We start from the raw sequence: 16,435 nt of genomic DNA, 5'->3' as shown, positions 1-16,435 counted from the left end.
ATTTGGAACCAGTCTGTTTTTCCATGTCCAGTTCTAACTGTTGCTTCCTGACTTGCATACAGATTTCTCAAGAGGCAGGTCAGGTGGTCTGGTATTCCCATCTCTTTCAGAGAATTTTCCGCAGTTTATTGTGATCCACACAGTCAAAGGCTTTGGCATAGTCAATAAAGCAGAAATAGATGTTTTTCTGGAACTCTCTTTTTACATGATCCAGTGGATGTTGGCAATTTGATCTCTGGTTCCTCTGCCTTTTCTAAAACCAGCTTGAACATCAGGAAGTTCATGGTTCACGTATTGCTGAAGCCTGGCCTGAAGAATTTTGAGCATTACTTTACTAGCGTGTGAGATGAGTGCAACTGTGTGGTAGTTTGAGCATTCTTTGGCACTGCCTTTCTTTGGGATTGGAATGAAAACTGACCTTTTCCAGTCCTGTGGCCACTGCTGAGTTTTCCAAATTTGGTGGCATATTGAGTGCAGCACTTTCACAGCATCATCTTTCAGGATTTGAAATAGCTCAACTGGAATTCTATCACCTCCACTAGCTTTGTTCGTAGTGATGCTTTCTAAGGCCCACTTGACTTCACATTCCAGGATGTCTGGTTCTACGTCAGTGAGCACACCACCATGATTATCTGGGTCATGAAGATCTTTTCTGTACAGTTTTCCTGTGTATTCTTTCCATCTCTTCTTAATATCTTCTGTTAGGTCCATAGCATTTCTGTCCTTTATCAAGCCCATCTTTGCATGAAATGTTCCTTTGGTATCTCTGATTTTCTTGAAGAGATCTCTAGTCTTTCCCATTCTGTTGTTTTCCTCTATTTCTTTGCATTGATCGCTGAAGAAGGCTTTCTTATCTCTTCTTGCTATTCTTTGGAACTCTGTGTTCAGATGCTTATATCTTTCCTTTTCTCCTTTACTTTTCGCTTCTCTTCTTTTCACAGCTATTTGTAAGGCCTCCCCAGACAGCCATTTTGCTTTTTTGTATTTCTTTTCCATGGGGATGGTCTTGATCCCTGTCTCCTGTACAATGTCACGAACCTCATTCCATAGTTCATCAGGCACTCTATCAGATCTAGTCTGTTAAATCTATTTTTCACTTGCACTGTATAAGCATAAGGGATTTGATTTAGGTCATACCTGAATGGTCTAGTGGTTTTCCCTACTTTCTTCAATTTCAGTCTGAATTTGGCAATAAGGAGTTGATGATCTGAGCCACAGTCAGCTCCTGGTCTTGTTTTTGCTGACTGTATAGAGCTTCTCCATCTTTGGCTGCAAAGAGTATAATCAATCTGATTTCGGTGTTGACCATCTGGTGATGTCCATGTGTAGAGTCTTCTCTTATGTTGCTGGAAGAGAGTGTTTGTTATGACCAGTGCATTTTCTTCACAAAACTCTATTAGTCTTTGCCCTGCTTCATTCCGTATTCCAAGGCCAAATTTGCCTGTTACTCCAGGTGTTTCTTGACTTCCTACTTTTGCATTCCACTCCCCTAGAATGAAAAGGACATCTTTTTTGGGTGTTAGTTCTAAAAGGTCTTGTAGGTCTTCATAGAACCGTTCAACTTCAGCTTCTTCAGCATTACTGGTTAGGGCATAGACTTGGATTACTGTGATATTGAATGGTTTGCCTTGGAAACGAACAGAGATCATTCTGTCGTTTTTGAGACTGCATACAAGTACTGCATTTTGGACTCTTTTGTTGACCATGATGGCTACTGCATTTCTTCTGAGGGATTCCTGCCCGCAATAGTAGATATAATGGTCATCTGAGTTAAATTCCCCCATTCCAGTCCATTTCAGTTTGCTGATTCCTAGAATGTTGACATTCACTCTTACCATCTCTTGTTTGACCACTTCCAATTTGCCTTGCTCATTTATAACTGGTATCAGTAAAAATTCACTTGGGTCATCAGCTCTTTAGAACAGCTAAGTATGTTTTTGAGTGCTACATGTAACCCTGGGAATCAAGAATACCACTGCTCCCAAATAAACCCTGTTGTCCTATATAAAGATATGGATTATCTTGCAAATTAACTTCACACATGATGTTAATGACCTCCTTGAGTTTTAATTGTTGAGGCTTTTGGTTTGTGGTTTATCTTAACTCTATTTTCATGGGGAAAAAATAAATCCCTGTAGGCATTGCACACATTCCTGAGGCTGCCACAATATTAGTTGTGGTTTCAAATATTTGACATTCACACTCATAATTAGATGGCCTTCATTATGTAACAGTTTTTTTCTTTCAAATTAAACCCTTGTTTTAAAAGTATACAAAAACATAAAGAACGATGGAAATAGGTAGAATGTTAACTGTGAAACTATAGATGCGCTTTCTACCAAAATCTTAAGGTTAACCCAAAACTTTATAAAATAAACTGAGTTTATATATACATGCTTTCACAGCCCACCTATTGAGACACATTTTTTTTTTTTAAGTTTCAAAATGTTATGGAGTAAACCTTTCATTTATACAGATACTTATGGATATTACACATTTAAAACATTACCTAAAATGAGAATGGAGTGAGCACATTTCATGACTGTATTTCAGTGCTGTTTGGTGTAGCTACTGAGATTAACCAAAAGCTTTCATACTTCTGACAGTTGTGTTATCAAAAATTCTCAAGATGATGAACAACTTGTGTCAAATATTACTTGTGTTTTACTGCTGTGACGGAAATATATTGTACCATTTTCCCAGCCAGATATTTTAGAAGTTGAAACAGACCCACAAATAAAAGAGAACTTAGGCAAAACCTCAAATTTTGGAGGTCTGCCTAGATTTTCTGAATTTACTTATTAAATGCAGCAGGGCTCCTGGAAATCATCCAGAATCTATGGGCTGGAGAAGAGCAAAAAGACAGCTGGGTGGGAAGCTGGTTTGCTTTCCTGTGTGAGCAAAAAGAACATGATCTTCTTGATGTTACAGCCTAACTTTCCTCATACACCGGACATCAGGTGTGTAATGTAACCTTCTAAATAAGAAGAAAAATTTTCCTACATTCTATCAGAGATTAGCAAAATAAGCTTACTAAAGCCTGAAGTTTTCATGATTTATACAATTCTTTACTTCTGTTCTCCTGTTTTTTTTTTATTTTGCTTTTTCTGCATCAGTAAAAATCAGCCTTGAATGTACTGAATTACCTGGAAGCTAATAAATTAATTTAGGGAGCTAAACGATATCAGAATTGATTATAAGGTTGACTGACTAAATGGATGTAAAAGGACAAGATACCAATAACAATTGAGTGGCCAACGTTTATAAAGGATTATTATCATGAACATCTTTAGAAAAAAATTTAAATTCTATCACCCATTTGATATTTTTTTCCTTTTTCCTTTTTTTAAATTTCTTCTAACAGTTAATGATACAGCTTGGAAAGAGGACTGAAATCACTGTTGCTGAATGTAAAGAGTACATTTCCAGGGAATTCCGTGGCAGTCCAGAGGTTAGGACTCTGCTTTCACAGCTGAGGGTGCAGGTTCAATCCCTGGGCAGGGAACTAAAAGTACATTTCCCAAGTTCTGTTCTAGAAAGGATACGCTGGGAGCCTCAGAAATCTGGAAGAACAATGGAGCAGGGAGAAGAGCCTGGTTCTACTGAGCCTGTGGACGGAGGACTGCAAACACCAGCTCCTGAATGTGGGCTGAGCGTACAGTGAGGAGCGGTGGGTACTGGGGACTGGTGGGGCCTGCAGTAAACTGGGGAGAGCATGGGCTCCCTGTGCAATCAAAGTCCATGGCAATCAAACACGACAAAAGGCCGAAAGCAACCTGAAAAGCCTTGCTGGCCAAGCCAAACACAGCTGAGACACGCTGACCCCAACGCCCTCCCAGGCTGCTGGTCTGTCTTCGCTGCTGGAGTCCAGCCCAGCCGGCTCACCCTCCCCTCTCCCTGCGGCTGGGGGTCCCCTGCTGCCAGCCTGCCTTCCACCCTTGCATCCGGCTGGAAGGGAAGGTCAAAGCCCTGGGTCTGAGTCCTAATTCACCAAGGAGGCTGCACAAGTCACACTTGCACGCCTCTGTTTTGTCCACTTTAGACAAGTTAGCAGTCTTGCAGCATTAAATCAGATGATAGATGGAAAAACTCTTTGGAAACCTGAGAGAGGCCAGATGTGTGTAGGGCAGATACTGACACACCAGCCCCTGCCTTCCCCTTCCTGCCCTACCAGGTGCAGGCTTCACTCCTCCCCAGACCCAATTCCTCCATGCTGGGATCAGCAGCTTTTCTCACCCATTCTATCCTCAATGCTTGGCTGCTCATGCCACTCACTTCCAAACGGCTCTACTGAAAACCCTTCACCGCAGCCACTGATTCCTGGGCCGAGGGGAGGGCTGGGCATGTCTCAGATGCTCTTTTCAGCTTCCAGGGGGTCACTCAACAGCCTCTCCTCCTTTGAAGTTGCCGCCACTTGCCCTGGTGTCCTGGCACCCAGAACATTTCTCCTTTTCCTCAGTGGTCATGGCACTCGGTTCTGAGATTTCCTCTCTATCCTGTCTCCTGCCATCATCCCAGCCTCACCCTCATCTGATGAGAGCTTCCTCAAATTCCTTCCCCTCTGTTTGGAAAGGCTTGGGCCGCTGTCTGGGGAAGAAGTGTTTAGCATCCTTGCCAAGGCTAATCCTGCCTCCCTCGTCTCTCCTGGCTCCTTCTGCCATCGACGTCTCTCCTCTCATGCTTGGTTCCAGATGCCCGAAGCAGCTTCCCATCAATCTGCAAGTCCCTGGCCGTCTGGCCCCTGCCTGATGCTGCATGGTCAACCCCAGTAGGCTTCTGTCAGCATTCCTGGCTTCCACTGGAAGCTCTGCCACGAGTCACGCCTCTGGGAAGCCTTGACCTCTGGGCCCTCTGCCAGCTCCTCTGCCTCCCTGATGGTTCTCCCTGTCCCTTAGCACTGCGTTCCTCCTTTCACGCACCTCAGTGGGTCTTCCCTCTTCTTCCTGTGCCTCGGCACCCCCACTTGCCATTGGACTTTCCTGTTCTACAAAGATCATGTCAAGCTTATATGTCAATATCCAAATTTGTTTTCTGAGTTCAAGTCCCCCAGTTTCCCCCTCTTTAGGCCTCCCTCTGAGGCTACACATGCTCAGTCACTCAGTCATGTCCGACTCTTTGCGACCCCATGGACTGAAGCCCACCACGCTCCTCTGTCCATCGGATCCTCCAGGCAAGAAGACTGGAGTGGGTTGCCATCACATCCCGCAGGGGATCTTCCTGACCCAGGGATGGAACCCACATCTCCTGTACCTCCTGCATTGGCAGGTGGGTTCTTTACCACTCAGCCACCTGGAGAAGTCATTTTATACTCCATAAAATCCGCTCCAGTCCCAATAAGAATGCACTTCTCCTCACAGTATCACTACCACCTCACAATCATCTGTGCCCTCAAAACCCAGGTTGCTTCTGATCCAGACTGTTTTGCGCCCCTTCTCGTCAAGGCTGACTCTGCAGTGTGTCTCGAATGCATCTGGCGCTGTCAGCAAGCTGCCCACCATCATTAAGAAAGTTAAAGTGTAGTCGCTCCGTCATGTCTGACTCTTTTGACCCTGTGGACTGTAGCCCGCCAGACTCCTCTGTCCGTGGAATTTCCCAGGCAAGAATACACCATTATTCAGGCTGTTATTTCAACAGCTTCACAGCAGGTCTCTGGGCTTCCGGTCTGGCTCAATTCTCTGTCTGACTTGGCCTCTCTCTCTCCTCATCCCATCCCCTTTCCTTCAGTCTATCTACTGCCAGACGTCTTCATGAAGCCATAAAGGACCCCTTTGGCCATGTCAGCCCACTACTCAGAGCCTTCTGGACCACACTCCCCTGCTTGCCTAATAGACAGCAGATGTCTTCAACAGGTGGGAATCTTCCAGTTCAATCTACAGGGCAACCATGCCTCCCCAGTCCAATAGTACCTGATATACCTTGAAAAATTGGTGGATACATAAATGAGATAAAAAACAAAAATCATAAACAGGCAAAACAACTCCGCAGAGCTAAGCACTATTATGTGGGTCTGCTTCCCACACCACCATGCTCTCTCACGCTCCCCAGCAGGGAGGTCAGCTCATGCCTCGGACTCAATCCCTCACCCTGGCAAAGCTCTCTGAGATGAAGCTTCATCAAGCATCCTCTGATGCCAAGAAGTGAGAATGTGCTTCCCTCCTCTGAGCCCCCAGGACAGTCTTTATCATGACAGACAATCACTTTCCACAGTGTATTAAAATGACCTTGAATTTATCTTACGGGAGACAGTGAAGGACAGGGAAGACTGGCGTGCTGCAGTTTATGGGGTCGCAAAGAATCTGACATGACTCAGTGACTGAACAACAAAAACAAAACTCCCCGAGGGTTGAGACTGTGCCTCATTCATTCTGGTAGTTCCTGAACTGCCCAGTCCCACCATATACATAACAGACACTTAACGAATCCTTAGTGGCCGGATGGATGAAGGGATCAAGGCAGGTGCACCACCCAAAGCTTCTAACTCTGCAAGTAACTTAATTCATCCTGCACCAACACCCTCTGCCCACCTCCTCTTACTTTTTTTTTTTTTAATACTGACTATCTGGCCCTAGAAACAGGCTAGTCTCCAAAAGGGAAGATGATGTGACAGTATAAAAAAGTGCCAGTTGGACATCAATTTACTTGTGCTCAGCAGCAGCAACACTTTCATTACGGTGTATTCCTCGAAGGTGAGCTGCAGCCGGACAAACTGAAGGCTGATCTGGTGCATCCCCTGGCAGAGCTCATACATGGCAGACTGGTGCATCTTCTCTCTGCAAAGGAAAAGCAAAGATGTCTGAGATTGGAAGGTCCAGGACCAAACCCAGACCAGCAGCCCCAGGGAGCCCACGGAGAAATCCGAGTCTGAGTTATGCCTTTGGCTTCAATACAGAGCAGGTGTGTATCTGCAAAAGAGACGTCAGCTGCCTAGCACGGTGACTGGTAAACTGCCTCTCGACCAACCTAGCCAGGCTGTTTATTCGTCCCCTTGGAGAATGTCAGAAGCACCGAAACCAACCTTTTTTCAAAGTGTGCCATGACTCCACTTTACATCAAGGGTGATAATGTGTGATGGTGCTGTGTGTGATCCTGAGATCATCCATGGAGTGGAGATGCTGCTGTGATGTGGGGTGAAGCCCAGAGATTCCAAGCCCTTACTGTTTGGAAGAGCTGTGTTAGATGCTATGGACACATGGCAAGGATGACCAGTCTCATTTCCACATGGGACCTCCATTACCCTCCCATAGAGGTTGTGAAATGTGCCTACTAATGCTTTGCAGCAACACATTTAACAAGACAAACCAGGCACTTCCCTGGAAGTTCAGTGGTTAAGACTTAACGTTCCAAGGCAGTGGCTGTGGGTACAATCCCTGGTCAGAAAGCTAAGATCCCACATGCCTTGTGGCCAAAAAACCAAAACATAAAACAGAAGCAATACTGTAACAAATCCAATAAAGACTTAAAAAAAGAAAGAGAAACTGAATTTTGAAACGTGAAGGGAAATCAGACAACATTTAAAAAGATTCCTCAAATGGAACCTCTCTGGTCCAGGAGAAGATGATTTGGGAATGTGTGTGAAACATATACATCCATTCAACCAACCAACAGAGCCACTCTCTACGCCAAAATCCAAGTGTTTCCATAAAAATCCACAAGATATTACAACACAAGTCATGATTATCTCTTTCCGTGAGAAGGAAGGCAGGCATCATTTAATTGTTCAGATGTTTTTCCTCAAAGTGATAAATCCTCTGGGAGGCCCTGGGTAAGTACCAAGTTATGATGACCAGAAAGAAATGAGTGAAAAAGAGACTACTAGTGAGAAACATGCCTGATGACTCAGGCCACAGACACAGCGGAGTTGATGATGGCTGATCCACTTCTATGAGTGACTGAACGCAGGGGAGCGTCTGTGGCAAAGCCACCCTGGGACTCCTCTTCCAGGACACACTCTTGGATTCCAATGGCAAAATTCTCTCTAAAAGCCATTTGTAAAGAACTCATCATAGAACACGTTGCATTTTTCTTGGTATTATTGCTATATGTTTTTCTTTCCCCGTAATAAGCTAGGAGATATTTTTAACCATTAAAAATTAGAAAATTTTTTTTAATGTATGAAATTTTAAATTTAATTAAAAATTTTAATAAAAAAATGCAGCATGTTGGATCTTATTTTCCCTACCAGGGATCAAGCCTGTGACCCCTGCATTGGGAGCACAGAGTCTTAACCACTGGACTGCCGGGGAAATCCTTTTAATTGAAGTATAGTTGATTTACAATGCTGTGCTAATTTCTGCTCTGCAGCAAAGTGATTCAGTTATACATATATATATACACACACACACATTCTTTTTCATATTGTTTTCCATTTCCATTTCCATTTCCAAGTACAGTTCCCTGCGCTACAGTAGGACCTTGTGGTTTATCCATTCTATATATAATGCTTTGCATCTGCTAATCCCAAACTTCCAATCCTTCCCCACCCACCCGCCTTGGCAACTACAAGTCTATTCTCTGTATCTGTGAGTCTGTTTTTGTTTCATAGGTAGGTTCACTTGCATCATATTTTAGATTCCGTATATAAGTGATATCACTTGGTATTCATCTTTCAGGGAGCTATCTCTAAATAAGGAAATATTTTCAAAATACTTGCACACACATCCAAACCCAAACACACACACATACACACACACACACAGAAAAACAGCGGGAGACTACGGTTCCACCATGAAGAATTAAGAATGCAAATATATGCTAATATCTTTGCCATACTTGCTTCAGATCTTTAAAAAGTGAACAAGGCCTAGTTAAGTCCTGTTCTGCCTCCCTCCTTGTCCCCATTCATCTTCCTCATTCAAGAAGGGAACCACCCACCACGGGAGATTCCCATTTTCTCTCAGATATGTACACTTTACACACATGTATGTATTCATGAAAACAGCACCCAGTACCACTTTGTTTTATGTAAATTTGAAATTAGATATGCACATCCTTCTGCAACTTATTTTTATTCAGCGTTGTGATTCTGCGATATGTCTGTTTTAACACACAGGTAACTCAAAGTGAAGTCGTTTTCTCTGCAGAGCCTTTCGTTTGTCTGAACACACCACAGTTTACTAATCCCTTCCACTCCGGATGGACACTGGGGTTGCTTCTGCTTTATGGCTATTCCAGATGAGGCCCCAGGGACATCAGTGGGTATTTCTCTAGGATGAAAACAGAACTGCTGAGTCATGGATGTGTGCACAGCTGCTGCTTTCATTCCAACCAGAAGGAGATGCGATGTCCTTTTGTTCAAGACCGGCCAACACTCATCATTAACCCATTTGAATCGTTTTTGCTTCTTGATGAGGGCTGAAAGGTTAGCCCCACTACTGCCTTTATTTGCATGGTCATGATCACCAGCAGGCTGAACATTTTTCAAATGTTTTTTTGACCATTTGAGTTTCTTCTTTTGTGATTTGTCTTTTCATATCTTTAAATACTTTAAGCTTTTTGCCTCCTTCTATCGCCAATCTTTATTCATAATTTTTTTGCCTTATAATTTTTGTCTGATATTAATATTGTTTCTTCCTCATTCCCTCTGCCTCTTTCTTTTGCTCTTTTTAGAATTAGCCTAGGGACTTCTCTAGTGGTCCAGTGGAAAGGACTCTGTGCTCTCACTGCGAGGGCCCAGGCTCCATCCCTGATCAGGGAACTAGGATTCCACAAGCCACGTGGTTGCAGTCAAAGGGGAAAAAAAAAAAAAAAAGAATTTGCCTGGAATGCCCTTTAAAAAAAATCCCTTATTTACAAAGCCCCCACATAATTATATTTCACACATGTTGCTTACAAACAGCAAAAAGCTGAATTTAAAAAGTCTGAGAGTCTCTGTATTATAATAGCTTGGTTTAATCTGTTTTCATTTATCATGATTATTGATTTATTTGGAATTTTTTTCCTACCATTTTAACTTCCTTTCCTCCTTTCTACTTCGTTTCATTAAATGGGTCTGGCTTAAAAAATTTTTTTTCTTTGCTCATCTACTGGATTTAGAAGGTTCACATTCTATTTTTACTCTTAAAATAAGTAAGTTATGAACTTGCATATTTAAAAATCTAAAGTTAATCAGCAGCTTTTCCACGAGGAACAGAAAAAACGTAGAGTGCTTTATCTCTGGCCTACTGCCTCCCATTTTCACCGTGTCGCTCTTCAGTATTTAAACTTCCACTTGTTTTCAAATTACTGCCCAAGTCTCTCCCTCTCTCTCACATCCACACCTCCTGTCTGTTTAGAGTTACAGATGTATTTCTTTGATCACTGCTGTCAACTGCACTTCACTCCTTACTACTGGGTTCAATTTCCTACTGAAGAATATACATATACATACATATATAATTAAAATTCTGCAGCAGTCAGTCACTGAATGTTGAAATCTTTCAGTCTTGCTATGCCTGAAAGTGTTTTTATTTCACCTGCATTCTGGAATGACAGTTTAACACGTTATAGATTTCTAGTGTGGTAACCTCCTTCAGCAGAGAAGGCAATGGCACCCCACTCCAGTACTCTTGCCTGGAAAATCCCTTGGACGGAGGAGCCTGGTAGGCTGCAGTCCATGGGGTCGCTAAGAGTCAGGCACAACTAAGCAACTTCACTTTCACTTTTCACTTTCATGCATTGGAGAAGGAAATGGCAAACCACTCCAGGGTTCTTGCCGGGAGATTCCCAGGGATGGGGGAGCCTGGTGGGCTGCTGTCTCTGGGATTGCACAGAGTCGGACACGACTGAAGCGACTTAGCAGCAGCAGCAGTAGCAACCTCCTTCAGTACTTTGAAGATAGTATTCCACGACACCTGGATCTTCACCACCACTTCTGGGATTTTTTTTTTTTTAATTTTATTTTTAAACTTTACAATATTGTATTGGTTTTGCCATATATCACATGAATCCGCCACAGGTATACACGTGTTCCCCATCCTGAACCCTCCTTCCTCCTCCCTCCCCATACCTTCCCTCTGGGTCATCCCAGTGCACCAGCCCCAAGCTTCCAGTATCGTGCATCAAACCTGGGCTGGTGACTCGTTTCATATATGATATTATACATGTTTCAATGCCATTCTCCCAAATCATCCCACCCTCTCCTTCTCCCACAGAGTCCAAAAGACTGTTCTATACATCTGTGTCTCTTTCTTGTTGGTCTAATTGTCTTTCCCTTATAGGTAGAGAACTAGTACTTTCCTTGGTAGCTTAATAAAAACTTGCTCTGTTTATTTTTGATGCTTGCATTTTCAATATGAGGAACTCAAGTATGCACTTATTTTTATTCCTGTTGGTCAGGATTCAGTGTCTTATTTGATTTGAAGATGCAGTTATTTCTTCAGTTCTGAAATATTCTTAGACATTATTTCTTCGAATATCACCCCCACCCCACCTATTTTTCCTTTTTGAACTCCTACTCGTGGGTTAGACCTTTTCACTGAATCTTCTGCACTAACCACTGTTTCATATTTTCTATCTTCTTATCTCTTTGTACTGTGTCCCAGGTGGCTCAGTGGTGAAGAACCTGCCTGCCAATACAGAACACAAAAGAGATGTGGGTTTGACCCTTGGGTCGGGAAGATCCCCTGGGGGAGGGCATGACAACCCACTCACGTGTTCTTGCCTAGAGAACCCCACGGGCAGAGGGGCCTGGCGGGCAATGGACCATAGGGTCACAAAGAGTCGACGTAACTGAAGCGATTCAGCACGCACATCTGCACAGCACTCTAGGTGACTTTCTCATCTACTTTCTAATATTTTTTTTCTGTTTCTGTATAATCTGTTTAATGTTTACAGCGTTTTGATTTTAATGTTTTTCATGTCTTGTGCTTGTTTGCTGAATCGTGTCTGACTCTGTGACCCCACGGACTGGAGCCTGCCAGGCTGCTCAGTCCAAGGGATTTCCCAGGCGAGAATATTAGAGCACATTGCCATTTCCTCCTTCGGAAATGGCAGGCTAGATGCCTAGAAACGCTTGACTTAGTTTTTCCTCAAACATTTCTGTTATTTTCCATGAGATACTTCTTACTTTATGGTTATTATATGTCCTTTCTCTAAACCATACCTTATCTATTATATCTCTAAATACTTTCAACATGTTTATAGTTGGTTTAAAATATTTTAAATTCATTTTGGGGGGACGCTCATAAGCCTGCCCAGCATGTTTTATTAAGGCATATACTGTTTCTAGGTGAGTCCCAGTGGCACTGTCTTGTGGAAGGGACTCTGCGGGAAGTTGTAGCATTTATAGCTATCAGGGGTACAAGCATTTCACTTGATCTGGACCAGTTTTGATGCTAAATTTTCAGCTTAATTGCTTTTTGCAAGACTCGTGTAGTTTAAATTTAGACTCCACACTTGACGTGATGCAGGCTTGTGGCTCTTCTTTCTTTCGGCTTCCTTGCCACGTCCCTGGGCTGGCTGGCTTGCTGGGTTTACTGTCCCTGCAAGTAGACAGTGAAATTTTTTCAGAGCCTGGGGCTCCATTGCAGGCCCAGTCTTGCAGGAGTGTACATTCTCCTTTCCTGTTCTTGTTTGTCTTCTAATACCCATCCCTAAGGCGTTTTTCTGCATCCAGAAGTCGGAGGACCATGTGTAACTAGCTTTAACTCCAAGTTGAACTACTCTGGCGGTGAATTCTCTGTTCTTTTTTTCTTTTGAACTTAGTTATATATTTAAGATCTTTTAAAATACAAAATTTCTATGTATTTTGTACATAGAGGGGGGAAAAAAAGCTCAATTCCATTTCACCATTCCAATTGCTAACTTTAAGCTTCTTAAAGGCAAGATCCATGTCCGATTGACCTTTGTGAAGGTCAAAGAGAGTCTGATAGCCAAGTGCCCTGTGTCCATCTTTATGCAAAAGTGTTTCATGAATGAATGAGAGAGAAGGAAAGCCAAAAGGAAAGAGGACAGGCGAAGACAACCAAATGAATGACAGACACACAGATGTACATGTGACAGTGATGATCAGAGAAAGGTAACACTGAAAATTCACAGAAAGATCAAGTGGCTAATAAACTAGATACTGCTTTTGTTAAGTTCTTGAAAAGTTTCCAAGAACAAAAGGAGAGATATAGGTTATAAAACGGGGTGAAGCAGATAACAAATCTGGAGTCTGTGGAATATAATACAACACATATTTGATGACACGCAGTTTAAAAGTGCACTCCTAAGCACTTGATCCCTTCAGCTTCCCTGCGCAAGAGGCAGAACAGACATCCTTGGCTTTGCCCCAGTAGGGGGTAGGAACGCATGGACCATGGGCCCCTGAGTGTGCCGGTTTTATGAGCCTGGCATCATGTCACTTCTGAGATCTAGGCTTATCATATGTAAACTGGGAATTAACACTAAATCCCACTGTGCAGAGATGTAGGGACCAACTGTATGGAAGTTCTTAAATTATAAAGCCCTCTATGAACATTAGCTTTTGCTGTTGATGTCATGGGGAGAACAAAATGCTTCTTGAGAGACCAATGATCATTTTGGTTAAACAGACCAAGAAAGAATCGAATTCTTAAAATTACTTTCCAGGAAAATAAGACTGCATTCTTGTTGTTATTTCTACACACATCATGGTAAATAAATCAGGAGAAAAACCAGAGAGGATGCAGATTTTCAAGAAGGTAGATGTGACTTGCCCAGGGTAGAACAGGAGGATGAAAGGTCTCATGTCAGTGTTTCTGTTAACAGAAGTGTTAGCAAAACATCCACACACAGATTAAAGACTGTGTACAGACAGACCTCAGATTCTACTTGAAAGACAGATTAGAATGTGTAACAACACACCTAAAAAAAGCCACTTTTTTGTCACTTGTATGGGAAAAGCATCTCTTTAACTCTTTCTTGAGGCATTATTACCTGAATAATCCCCATCGTTTTCAGAGCTATCACTTATGGAATGCCTACCATACCAAAATTTCGTCTTGTTAGTTCTCATAATGCCTTGTGGAGACTCATTCTCATGTTCGTGACAAGGAAATAATTTAGGTGCACAATGGAGCCTTGGACTTAAACCCAGGTTTTTTTCTTCAAAACACTGGCCTCTGCATGTGAGCCAAGCAATTCCTGAAGGACCATCCCCCGACCCCCTCCCCCATGATGCAGAAAGTGGAAAAGACTTGCAGTGAAGAGCACAGCACTCTCTTAAAAGTTGTATCCATGAAACTGGGGGAAATCTGTACTGAACTGGTCACCACAGCAGTGACTGGAGTAGAGATAAAGCCCAAATGATCCTAGATTATGAACAGTGTTCCTCAAAAGACAACCTGACGAGGCTAATGAAGTGAAATGAAAGTCGCTCAGCTGTGTCCAACTCTTTGCAACCCCATGGACTATACTGTCCATGGAATTCTCTAGGCCAGCATACTGGAATTAGTAGCCTTTCACTTCTCCTGGGGATCTTTCCAACCCAGGGATTGAACCCAGGTCTCTGGCATTGCAGGCGGATTCCTTACCAGCAGAGCCACAAGGGAAGCACTGAAGAGGCTAGGATGTTCTTAAAATAGACCTCCAAGAGATGGACTCCTTTCTGACAGACATATCCTCTCCACTCTGTTTAAGTGCATGCCATGAGATGGTGGGAACTGGGTTGCTTTCAGGCTCCTGACTCAAGAGAACCACCTGAAGCTGTTTTCAGCTAAGTTAACATCCCAGTCGCACTGACTTCACTCCTCTTCACTCTCTAGTTCCCATTCAGAGACTCTTAGGGCTGACTGTTTCAACTACCTCCATCAGAAACACGGCTCCCCAGCTAAGCCTGTGAGCCTCAACTGCTGAGCCCACGCTCTGCAGTAAGAGAAGCCCCCACAACGAGAAGCCCTGGCACCACAGCAAAGAGTCGCCCCCATTCGTCACAACCAGAGAAAGCCTGCATGCAGCAACGAAGACCCAGTGCGGCTGTACGTAAATAAAAAGGGGAAAAAATCCCTCAGGCCTTTCCTCTCTCCACGTTGCTGGCTTAGTCGTTTACAGCTCTCTCCTTCAGAATGTCTCTTTACAACTATAAAGAGGTATTTGGTACCTCAAATGTTTTGCTGTTACATTTGCTCCCTTGTTTATATTTTGCTCCCCATTATGTGGTAAGATTTTGTGTTTTTCCAATTCCACTGCTGCTGCCACTGCATGAAATTGAGTTCTCTAAATGAAGAGTACTGTGTACTCAATATAGCTTGAAATTTCAAGAAAATAGGCCATCTTAAAAACACATTTTACATCACATCATTTTTTGCACAATTAGATTAAATGCACAGAAATTTAACGTACATCCAAAGAAGTTGAAACAAGGACAATCTTTTCAGCATGATACGGGGATTAATTTTACAACAACATAAAAGTTATCTCTGCTACCTGCTTTGATTCATTAGATAATCTTACCTCATTTTGACTAAAAAATAAAAAAAAAATAAAAATACAGAGACTACTTTGGGAAAGAGATGAAATTTGTATAAAAAATAAAAGTAAATGCCAAAGTTACCTGTGAACAGTGGGGCTGATATAGAGCCAGTAGGAGATTTTTGATGTGGGAAACAGCCCGGTATTAAGGTGAACATCAGACCTGACACTCATTTGTCTCTACTTCTAAATGTGGATACAACATCGTTTATAAACATCGTCTCCTTTTTAGGAATAGCACAAAGTCCAATTTTAAATAAACAGGATAACAAAATGGTCACAGAGACCCAGTTTCAATGCAAATACCTTAGGCTTAAATCCATGAGAATGACAGTTCTAAAATATTCTCAAAGAAACTCTTAAAAAAGAGAAAGAGAAAGAAACATTTCAATTGTCTTACCGTTTTCTCCAACTAGGAAACCAATTTTATTCACAGCTATAACTTTATCTGGTCCTTTCTTAGGACACCTATTACACTAAATTGAAATCGTATGATCATTTGGAAATAGTTTTAAGATATTATATTAAAATAATCTAATGTCTCTAAACTTGATTTACTTGGAACAAAAGTGAAGAATCAAAGAATGAGAAAATACCTTTTTTTTTTCTTTTGAAAGAATTTTGAGTAGGATATGGAATTTACTCTCGTAATAAAAGTGGGAATTAGAGGGCCTTCTCTGCTCGTCCAGTGGTGAAGAATCCGCCTTCCAGTGCAGGCGACTTGGGTTCAATCCCTGGTCAGTGAACTAAGATCCCACAAACCTTGGAGCAACTGAGCTCTCGTGCTATAGCTACCAAGCCCGGAAGCTGCACCTGGAGAGGAGTCTGCGCGCCACAATGAAGCGCTCATGTGCCACGACCAGGACCCAATGCAGCCAAATAAATACTTTAAAAAAGAGTGGGATTTAGAAAAAGGCCCATTTAAGTCAGAGTGGGAAGGGCCTCACAATTTAAATGATTTGCATCGTAGTTGCCTGCTTTTAACTTAGTGGCTAAAAGATGTGAACTGAAAGCGATCCAATGTGCA

The 16,435-nt window shown here is 42.6% G+C and overlaps 1 protein-coding gene across 1 annotated transcript in view; it reads right to left on the bottom strand.

The window, feature by feature from the left end:
• NR3C2 (nuclear receptor subfamily 3, group C, member 2) overlaps positions 1 to 16,435 on the bottom strand; it is a 445,228-nt gene that overhangs the window by 46,200 nt on the left and 382,593 nt on the right. The window contains exon 6 of the mRNA XM_010840772.1: positions 6,640 to 6,770. Within this exon, the coding sequence (XP_010839074.1) occupies positions 6,640 to 6,770 (131 nt within the window). The remainder of the gene's footprint in view (positions 1 to 6,639; positions 6,771 to 16,435) is intronic.

This window comes from Bison bison, unplaced genomic scaffold (assembly GCF_000754665.1).
Source record: "Bison bison bison isolate TAMUID 2011002044 unplaced genomic scaffold, Bison_UMD1.0 scf7180017864146, whole genome shotgun sequence".
In the NCBI taxonomy this organism is placed as follows: Eukaryota; Metazoa; Chordata; class Mammalia; order Artiodactyla; family Bovidae; genus Bison; species Bison bison.
This window is presented reverse-complemented; position numbering and strand designations above follow the sequence as displayed.